The sequence below is a fragment of the Glycine max genome, chromosome 18, assembly GCF_000004515.6.
Source record: "Glycine max cultivar Williams 82 chromosome 18, Glycine_max_v4.0, whole genome shotgun sequence".
NCBI classification, from domain to species: domain Eukaryota; kingdom Viridiplantae; phylum Streptophyta; class Magnoliopsida; order Fabales; family Fabaceae; genus Glycine; species Glycine max.
In genome coordinates, this window is record NC_038254.2 from 24,484,509 (window position 1) to 24,495,921 (window position 11,413).

Sequence of the window (11,413 nt, forward strand, 5' to 3'; positions counted from 1 at the left end):
ATATTATTTCATTAAAGTTTATATATTTTCTTTTCATATTTTAAATCAAATTATATTAAAAAAATTGTTAATAAAAATCTACAAACTTTATATTATGTTAAACATTCTACAATAAAAATATGTCAAATTTTTATATTTTATTTTTTAAATCAAACATATTATGAAAAAGTTATTAGAAAAATGTGGCATATACTATATAAGTTTCGATTACATAACATAAAATGTTGTAAAACTCAAGTGGTGTATACATAAAACAAATAACATTAAAGTAATATAAGTGTTGTGGTTTAGTTCGATTGTAGAAACACATCATCGACATTAGGTTGTTTTAACCATTAATAACTTGTTGGTCAAACTAACTAGTTTCATATCACCGAGGTAGTCAAAGTTGAACTAGTTAGTTATACTAACAACACTACTAAAAAAAAAGCTTTCTACATCGCCCAATTAACATCGGTTATAGCTAAAACCGATGTTAACGAAAGCGCGGTGACATTTTTGTAATTAAATGGAGTTACTTAACATCAGTTTTAGCAAAACCGATGTTAACTACTTCATGTTAACATCGGTTATTTAAAAAACCGATGTTAACATGATGTTAAGATGAATATGGTAACATCGGTTTGGGCAAAACCGATGTTAACTTCATAGAGTTAACATCGGTTTTGAGGGAGCCGATGTTAAGGAGTTGATTTTAACATCGGTTTGTTAAAAAACTGATGTAATGTATTTGATGTTAACATCGGTTTTTACAAAACCGATGTTAAGTATATTTAGTTAACATCGGTTATCCATAAAAAACCGATGTTATTGTGTTTATAAGTTAAAAAAAATAGAGATTTCAGAAGCCGCGCGAGTTCGAAAACCTTGCCCTACCTCTTCTCTTTGTCATCCTCCTGCCTGAAATTGCTGTTCTCTTTCTCCTCCCGCCCGAAATCTGCCGGAAACCGCTCCGTCGACACCCACATTGTCATTGGTCAAACCCACAGAACCCCCTACACTGCCGGAAAACCCACATTGTCATCGCTGGAACCCACAAAACCCCCTATGCTGCCAGAAAACCCATATTGTCGTCGCTCAAACCCCACAGAACCCACATTGTCCTGGGTCGAAGAAAACCCTAGATACAGAGTTGCTACTAGGGTGCTGAAACAGTCGTCGGTGCTCAAAGGTCAAAGCTTTCTCCGCGAGGTACGTAGGTCAAATTCGTGTATGCTAAGTTTCGTTGTGAGTGATTTGACCCGAATTGGGAATGCGTCAGATAACATTTTGTTTGCGATTGTACAGGCTCCGCTAACGTGCGTGTGTTGCTGGATTCTCTTCATCAAGGTAACACTAACTTCTATACTTCATTTGACCTATTTTATTTTTTCTGGGTAGTAATAAGTAATGTTGCATGATTTTTAGTAAGGTGTTATATTATATATATATCAGTGATCAAAAGTACCAGAGGTACTAGTACATAGGGATATACATCCTGATATCTAGATACTAAGACTAAGGTATTCTAGATATTAGGAGAACATATCTTTTGTTCTAAATGTAACACCCATTACATGATAAAACCCTGACTAATATTGCTTGCCCATTGATTAAGATGAGTTGAGAAATGTTTCTCAAAATGTCTTAGCCAAGTCCAAGTCCAAAAAACAGCTTCATCAAACAATCTGTTAGCATCAAATTTTGCATTTGAAAACATAACTCTGTTTCTGGTTTTCCAAATAGCCCAAGTTACCGCCATCCACCAATATCGCCATCTGTTACTCCTTAATCCTGCTGCCTGGATAGATATATGTTGTAGAAAATTCTGTTTCGGCCCAAGAGGAAAGGCAGTTTGTAAGTTCAGCCACGACATCGATTCCCACAAAATTGGTTGGATAAAGACGCAGTGGAAGAACAAGTGAGATGCCTCCTCTACAGCTTCTCTGCAGAAAGGACATCGCAGATCCTGCAATTGCACTTGTCTCCTATGTAGATTCATCCTTGTTGGTAGTCTGTCTTCTATTAGCCTCCAAGCAAAAATAGAAATTTTGCTAGGAATTTTAATCCTCCATAGTTCCTTACACCAGTCCTGATGCTGACCCCCTTTAGAAGCTTCCAAAATCAGATTGTATGCACTACGGGTGGAATATTTTCTTGTTTGATCACCTAACCATTCCCATTCATCCAATCCTTGCTGCTGAATGTGTATACCTTCAATATCCTTTAAAAAATTGACTGCTGACTCAATTTCATTTTCAAACAGCGATCTTCTCCATAGAAATTGCCATTCCCAGCCTGACTGCATGTGCTGTCCCATGTGTCTGATGATTTGGTTTTGTTGTGTAGATATTTGGTACAATCTAGGATACCTCTCAGCTAGAGGTTGCTGCTGCTGATTCCATTTATCTTCCCAAAGCCTGACCTTATCACCTCCTACAATTTTCCACCTCATGTTGCTGTGAACTATGTCTCCATGCTGTGCTGAATTAACAGTTTGTTTTAAATCTTTCCACCATATAGATTGATGCCCTTCCCTTCCTTCTTCATACAAGCTCCTCCAACCCCCATACTTTGACTCCAACACCCTAGACCAGATTTCTCCCTTCTCTTGCATATAATTCCATTTCCATTTGGCAAGCAAAGCAAGATTAAAGCTATCAATATCTTTAATCCCCAGCCCACCTTTGTCCTTTGGCATACAAACTTGGTCCCATTTAATCCATGCTATTCTTTTTTGCTCTAGTCCTCAACCCCACAAAAATCTGCGCTGTATCCTTTTGAGCCTTTCCTCCACTGTTTTTGGGATCCTTCAATGAAAGCAAATTGTGTTTCCTCAATTATTGCTGGCAGCACTCATCTAATTCTGTTTGCAAGCACCTTGGCCACTATCTTGTACATGCACCCAATTAAGGATATGGGTCTATATTCTCCCAAATGTTGTGGGTTTGAAATCTTGGGAATGAGAGCTATAAAAGAAGCATTACAGCCTCGGGGAATAGCACAATTAGCATGGAACTCATGAATATATCGAAATATATCATGCTTCAAAGTATCCCAAAACTACTTTATGAATCTGAAATTAATACCATCAGGACCTGGGCTCTTTTCATTGCCACAATCCCAGACAGCATTCTGAATTTCAGATTCCTGAAATGGTGTCACAAGCATGGAATTCTGCTGATGGTCTAAGGATTTGAAGCTGATGCCATCAATTCGAGGTCTCTGAAAATCTGCTTCATGAAATCTGTTGGAGAAGAAGGTTCTGATTTCTTCCTTCACCTTATTAGGTTCATCTGTCCAAACACCTTCAATGAGAAGTCCTTTGATGCTATTTCTATTTCTATTTGCATTCACCCTGACATGGAAAAATCTTGTGTTGCAGTCTCCTTCCTTTAGCCATCTTGTTCTTGATTTCTGCCTTAGTAATGTTTCATGGGCTTGGGCAGCCACCCACAAATCTTCCTGCAGCTTCTTCCTTCTTGAAATTTCCAGATCAGTTATATGTATATGCAATGTGTCCTCCTCTAGTTTATTAAGCTCTACTTCCAATTGCTGAACTTTTTTAAAAGTATCCCCATATTCTTCCTTGTTCCATATCTTTAATCTGCCCTTCAGCCTTTTGATTTTTTCTTTTAATACATAAGCTCCCCATCCTACAACTTGGACAGAATTCCAGCAATGATTGACTACATCTTTGAAAGACTTATCTATTAGCCAGCAATTTAGAATCCTAAAAGGTTTAGGACCCCAATCCACATTATTAGCTTTAATAAGAATAGGGCAATGATCTGAAAAATTTCTTGCTAAAGTGAACTGCACACTTTCTGGCCACGTGTCCCTCCATTCAGGGGATATTAATGCCCTGTCTAATCTGCTTTTAGATTCACCATTTGGCCTAAACCAAGTGTATTGTCTACCCACATTAGGAACCTCCAATAACTTCATATCTTCAATCCATTCATTGAATTCTTGCATACTATTATCACCCACTAATCTGTCTGATTTTCCAATTCTTTCATTCGGGTTCCTTATGCAATTAAAATCCCCAAGCACACACCATATAAGGTGGTGAAGGACTGTTGGACTACTAACCAGCCTATGGGTTGGGGGGGATATGTCTTGAAGTGTAAGCTGCAGAAACTTAAAACAAAGGCTAAAATCCTGGAGCAAAGAAAAGTGTGGGGTTCAGGCCAACAAGGTGAAGATCACCCAGCAGAAGCTGAATGAATTGGAGAATTCTATCACAGCTCAACCTACTGTACATCAGGCCCAAGAACTTAAGCAGCTCCAATCTGATCTATGGGAGCAAACTTTTCTTCAAGAATCTATGCTGCGTCAAAAATCCAGGTGTAAATGGCTTAAGGAGGGAGATAGTAATTCTGCTTATTTCCATAAAATCATCAACTCAAGTAGAAGAAGGAATACTTTAAGGGGGATGCAAATTAATGGGGGCTGGGTTGACAACCCTATAGCTATTAAGGAAGCTGTTCTTCAGCATTTTAAAAGCAGATTTGCAGATCCGTGTTTGTCTGGCCCCAATTTAGATGGAGTATCTTTCAAGGCTTTGACTATTCTCCAAAGCGAGAGGCTGGTGGAACCTTTTAAGTAGGAGGAGATTACTAAAGCAGTGTGGGCCTGTGGTAGCGATAAAAGCCCAAGGCCCGATGGGCTAAATTTCTGCTTTATCAAACATTTCTGGAAGGATCTGAAACCTGACTTTCTCAGGTTTTTTTTCAGAATTCTATGTTAACGCATCTATTCCCAAGGGCCTCAATTCATCATTCATCGCCCTCATTCCTAAGACCAAAGACCCTCAACTCATTACTGATTTTAGACCTATATCCTTAATAGGATGTGTCTACAAAATCATTGCTAAAGTCCTAGCAAATAGGCTTAGCAAGGTTATGAATCACCTTATAGATGAAAGGAAATCAGCCTTTGGTAAGGGCAGACAACTACTTCATTCAGTTCTAATTGCCAATGAGGTTGTGGAGGAGGCTAGGAGAGGCAGGAGACCTTGCTTGCTGTTTAAAGCTGATTTCAAAAAAGCATATGACTCTGTGTCTTGGGGCTTCCTTTTTTATATGCTGAAAAGAATGGGATTTCAAGAAAAGTGGATAAGCTGGATTAAGGAGTGTTTATCATCAGCTTCCATTTCCATCTTAGTGAATGGAAGTCCTACTGATGAATTTAAACCTCAAAGAGGTTTGAGACAAGGAGACCCCTTGGCACCTTTCCTCTTTAATCTAGTAGCTGAAGGGTTGTCGGGTATGATGAGAGAAGCTGTAGCCAAAAACCTCTATCACAGCTTCTTGGTGGGGAAGGAAAAGATTCCAGTTAACATGCTTCAATTTGCGGATGACACTATCTTCTTTGGGGAACCTTCTATGGACAACGTCACTCTTATTAAGGCTATGCTCAGAAGTTATGAGATGGTATCTGGCCTTAGAATTAACTTTGCTAAAAGTCTTTTTGGTGCTATTGGCCAATCTCAGAATTGGTGTAGGTCTGCAGCAACTCTCCTGAACTGTGGATATTTACAGCTTCCTTTCACCTATTTGGGGATGCCCATAGGTGCTAACCCGAGAAGGAGCTCTATGTGGGAGCCTATTTTTAGAAAGTTTGAGGCCAAACTGAACATTTGGAATCAGAGGAAAGTCTCTATGGCAGGCAGAATCACTTTAATAAATTCTGTCTTGACAGCCTTGCCTCTGTTTTACTTGTCATTTGTCACAACCTACCCTTCGGCGGGAGGGCGACGCGTGACTCGCGGGATGCGTGTTCCACGAAAGGAATACGTGCGGAGTCGCCACCAACGTTTATTTGAGGAAAACGTCGGAAAAACCGGAAAAGACGCGATCTACGAACTTTTAAGTGAAAGGTTCGGGAGTTGTATTTACGCACGGGGAAGGTATTAGCACCCCACACGTCCGTCCCAAGGGACGGCAGCCTTTAATCGAATGTGCAAACATGACTTTGATTTTTTATGTTCCCTTTTATGTCTCTATATCCTTTATACCCTTTTTATATTTTTCTCTTTTGGTGGTCGACAAGGGTGTTTCCCTTTGCTCCTACGTATTCCTCAATTTGCGATGAGGAAATCAGACCTATGTAGTTCTTTCTTATCAAGTTATTCTTTTTTACTTAAGAGGTGATCATTTTAAGGCGTTGGACCTTGAAAATGATCCATTTTACTTAGTAAGAAATTTAAATGACAAACTTCAAAAACCTATTTTTGTGGACGAGCTTGACTAGGCGAGTTGATTTTAGCCTTAGTTTCACTTTAGTTATTAGTCAATTCGATTAAGAATGAGAAATCCCAAAGAGAAAACGTCCGATTGATTTTCCGCTTTATTTTACTAAGAAAGATGTTTTTTTATTATTATATTATTTTTTACCTCTTTTTTGATTTCCAACGTGGTTATGGCACGACCGAACGGTCGGAATTCTTTTTAACCGAAGTTAACGGATAATACAATTCAAACGATCGGTGGAAATTTATTTTATTTTTAGGTTAAGTGAGAAATGACTTAAATAAAATGGCTTAAGCACGTCAAGAGGGGGTATAAAAAGTAAATGAAAAGAGAATAGAAATACACAAAACACAATGTGGACCACCGTGGGTACATAGAATGAATCGAAAAGCTTGGTTCGAGGTACTTACCCGTTGAAGATCGAAGAACGATGAAGAACGAATGAAGAACGTCGAAGAACGGTTGAAACCTTTGCGAAATTCTTCACGGAAAACGTTACAGAAACGTTTTGGAAGCGCCTCGGCTTAGATTTTCTTCACGGAAACAATTTTTCCAAGCAAACTCGAAAAAGAGAGAAGTGCCTAAGGGGCTGAACCCTTTTTCACTTCACTTCTCCCCCTATTTATAGAAAATTGGGGGAGAAGCTTGCCACCCAGCTCGCCCAGGCGAGCAGGGTTGCTTCCTCCAGAACCCAAGTGGGCCTGGTTGCTATTTGCACCCCCATTTTTACTAAGTACACCCCATCTGCTTTTTTTTTGGTGATTCTTTTTTCGTAAAGTTACGGAAACTTACGAATTTCGTAACGATACTTGTTTTCTTTCCGTAATGTTACGGAACCTTGCGGATTACATAATCATCCCCTTTTTGACTTACAGAATGTTATGGAACCTCACTAATTATGCAACGATGCTTCCATTTGATTTCCGGTGTGTCACGGAACCTTACGGATTGTGCATCAATATTTTCTTTTGTTTTTCAGCATGTCCCGGAATTTCACAAATTGCCTAATGATGGGTGCCAAGCACCTTACAAGGACCAAACAAAGGTCGAATGTCATCAAGCAAAGGTCCCCGGACGAAATTAGGGTATGACATCATTTTTCAGGGCCCCTTCAGCAGTGATAAAAAGACTAACTTCCATTCAAAGAAACTTCCTGTGGGGAGGAGGAGCAGAGGGGAAAAAAATCGCTTGGGTGGCATGGGATCAAGTCTGTGTTCCTAGAGATAAAGGAGGATTGGGCATTAAAGCTATCAAGGACTTTAATAGAGCACTCCTCATCAAATGGAAGTGGCAATTGTTTCAGCAAACAGACCAATTCTGGAATAGGATTCTCCTTTCCAAGTATAAAGGGTGGAGAGGACTGGAAGAGGCTTCTCACAAACAACACCACTCCTTTTGGTGGTCTGATTTGAAATCTGTTATGCTTCACAGTAGCATGGCTGGGGTCCTAAACCAGTTCCAGTGGAGATTGGGCAGGGGTGACCAAATTCTATTTTGGGAAGATTCTTGGTTAAGTGATGGAAGAACCCTTCGAGACAATTATCCAGACCTTTACCAAATAACTTCTGACAAGTCTCAGCTAGTGGGAAATATGGGCTTCTTTGGAGAAGAAGGTTGGCAGTGGCAATTCTCTTGGAGGAGGAACTTGTTTGACAATGAATTGGGAAGTGCATTAGAGTTTATTGATCAGGTTTCAGCTCTAAGCCCTACTGCAGATACGAAGGACTACTGGGTGTGGGGTGCAGACCCAAAAGGAACCTTCACCACATCCACTGTGTATCTTTGTATTAAAGGTGACCAACCATCACCATTCTCAAATCATGACTTTAATCAGCTGTGGGATGTAAAAGCTCCTCCGAGGGCCTTGACCTTGGTCTGGAGACTTCTTTGGCATAGGTTACCGACTAAGGAAAATCTGCTTAGAAGGCAAGTTCCTCTTGATAATGATCTCTGCACCTTCTGTCAAAACCAAGTGGAATCGGCTTCTCATCTCTTCTTCACATGCATAAAAATTATGCCACTATGGTGGGAATTTAACTCTTGGGTCAAGGAAGCAAGAGTCTTGCACTGTAGGCCTGTGGACAACTTCACTCAGCATTTCTCTATGGCTGCTTCTAAGGCTACTAACAGAAAGTGGAAGATTTGGTGGATAGCAGCAATAGTTTCTATTTGGTATTATAGGAACGACATGATTTTTAATAATCAACAGCTTTCTATTTCAAAGCTGGTGGATAATGCTATTTTTAGAACTTGGTCTTGGTTGAGGGGATGGGAAAAGGGCTTTGTTGTTCCGTTTCAACAATGGTCCTCATCCATGTCTTTTGCCTTCACCTAGTAAGGGAAGGGTGGCTGGATCTTGTAATGTTTCTTGCTAGGGAGGATTTTGTAGGCTTTATTTTTTAGCCTAAGCCTATGGCTTTCTTTTGTATCTTTGTAGTACCTCTGGTACTATTCTTATATAATATATGATATTTTTGGCCGTTCAAAAAAAAAAACACACCATAGTCTTACTTGAGAGGCTTGTTTCAGCTGTTTTACAGAATCCCACAATAGTCTCTTGTTATTTATATCACAGGGAGAGTATATTGTCACAATGCAGATTTTCATGTCTTCTCTGTTGCAAACTCCTTCCAAGAGAATGAAACCATTTCCAGTGACCTTGTTTTGTAACTTGAAAACTGATTCAGTCCACATGCATAAGATGCCACCAGCTGAATTGATTGCAGGTTGCATCTCCCACTTAACTTCATCACTACCCCATATAGCCTGGCATAATGTTCTATCAATGCTATCTTTCTTAGTCTCCTGCAGACATAGCATTTGAATATTTTCTTTGTTGATTAATCTCCTTATGGCAGCCCATTTTACTCCCTTCCCCAAACCTCTAACATTGTAAGAGGCTATATTCATGGGTCCCTATCATTATCTCCCAACCTCTCAGCTTCCAATCTATCTCTGGTTTCCATACTGCTTAATTTTTGTAGAATTTCCCTGTGGTGGACATCCTGATTGTTTCCAGTGGTCACTCCTAATTGTTGGATCATTTTCCACATTTTCAGAGCTTCCTAGGTCTGAATAGAGCCTGCACTTGTCTCCTGTTCTTGATCTGAGTTGATGTCTCCACTTGTCTCCCTCTAGATTTCTGCCTTAATAAAGATTCATAAGTTATTGAGGCCTCCCACAATTCTTGTTGTAATTCTCTCTTAGCCTTTATCTCATCATCAGATAGGCTTCTATTAGATGCTAAATCCTCTACTTCATTGAGCTTCTTCTGAATTTTGTGGATCCCCTTATCATTTATGAATTGTGTAGTGTGCAAATGAAACAACTACTAGTACTATTGTAGACAAGTTTCCTTCTCCATTACTCACGAAAAAAGCTAAACCCATTATCATTATTATGGTTCTTCTCTATTTGAATACTGGACAGCCCTCATATTGTTGATAAAAGGCTTTAAATACACTGTGGCTAATTTCTGTATGGTTTTTTTAGGGTTATCATTTACTACTACTAATTGGCGTTGCTGTGGAAGCGCTTTGATTATATCTTTGAAGCCTCGAACTCAGGTATTTATATGTTTGATTCGAAAACTAATTTGAAATTGTTGTTGTATGCATTACTGGTATATTTGTAACTTATGTTATGCCTGTCTACATGACCTTTCTTTCAATTGGACTGATATGTTCATGCCTTCTGTATATATATGTTGTGACTGCCATTGCCGTTCTCTCTGTCTTCTATTATGTTTTTTTTTTTATCAGCAAAATTATAATTTGTATTAATAACTGTGAGTACCAAAGGTACTAAATATACAAGTTAGAAACCAGCAGACTAGCAGAACCATAGGTCCTACGAATCAGGTGCCAATCTAAATAGAATACAATAACCCTGCACTGCTACCCTAATCAAAAAATGTTGTTGATAAATTACTAGACCAATAGTTGTAGGGCTGGGCAAAGCCTTTCTCCAGCTATCTTCTCCGTAAATTCCCTTTAGTTGGGATTCTATCTTTGATCAATCGGCAAGCAAATGTTTTTTTTTATCAGCAAAGATAAATATATTATATTGAAATAAAGTACCAGAGGTACTAATTACAAAGGTATGGACTATTATATGTAGTACATAAGTAGTCTAATAGGTCTACTTGTGTAGTGTACAAGTATTTCTGAAACTATGTGCACTCCCTCTACAAAATCAAAAAGCCTTGTCTAATATTACTTGACCACTGATTATAGTGGACTGTGAAGTCCTTCTCAAATTGTCTAAGCCAAGTCCAAATTATAAAGATAGCATCTTCAAAAAGCCGATTAGTATCAAATTCTGCATTTGCAAACAAAATTCTGTTTTTGAGCTTCCATATAGCCCAAATGTCAATTTGTTGTTGCTGTATGCTTTGTCCTTGTACCTCCCTATGGAAACTGATGGCAGTATCAATTTCATTGTCAAAAAGCAGTCTTCTCCATGAAAAATTCCATTCCCAGCCCGTGTCATTTTGAGTTCCCATCTGCCTAATGGTGTGATTCTGCTGTGAGGATATAATAAATAGCCTGGGGTACCTTTCTGCTAGCGACTCTTCTTGATTAATCCACTTATCTGTCCAGAATCTAACTTTCTCTCCATCCCCCACCTTCCACCTCATGTTATTTTGAATAACCAGTCCCTATTGAGATTGATTGAAAGCTTGTTTTACATCCCTCCACCAAACACATTGTTTTGCTGAATTTCCTGTTTCTTCAAGGTTCCTCCATCCACCATATTTGGAATTCAAAACTCTGGTCCACAGCTCACCATTTTGTTGCATTAATAGCCCCTATAGGTATGCCAAGATACACAAAAAGAAGAGTTAAGCAGCTGCAGTTCAAGTACTTTGTTGCATCATGCTTCCATTGATCAGAAATCCCGAAAGCTCCGAATCTACTCTTAGCAAAATTGATTTTCAGACCCGATAGTTCAGCTTTGCTTCTAACTTCTGGACCCTTTTAACACTGCATCGCTTTGTGTGCATCTTCAACACACACACACACATACACAGCCACACACCTACACACACACACACACACACAGACAGAGACACACACAACACACAGACGGTACACAACACTGGTTAGAAACACACAACCCACACCACGTAACACACACCCCGCTGTCCAGTAATACATTATTTCCGCTGGGGCTTA

At 39.2% G+C, this 11,413-nt stretch overlaps 1 protein-coding gene across 1 annotated transcript; it reads left to right on the forward strand.

Moving 5' to 3' along the window:
• Positions 1–4,080: 4,080 nt before the first annotated feature.
• LOC102663923 (uncharacterized) lies at positions 4,081–8,571 on the forward strand. Its single transcript, XM_006603278.1, has 3 exons — positions 4,081–4,180; positions 4,720–5,639; positions 7,540–8,571. Exons 1-3 carry the CDS (start codon positions 4,081–4,083, stop codon positions 8,569–8,571), a joined length of 2,052 nt encoding a protein of 683 aa, XP_006603341.1.
• The last annotated feature ends 2,842 nt before the right edge of the window (positions 8,572–11,413 follow it).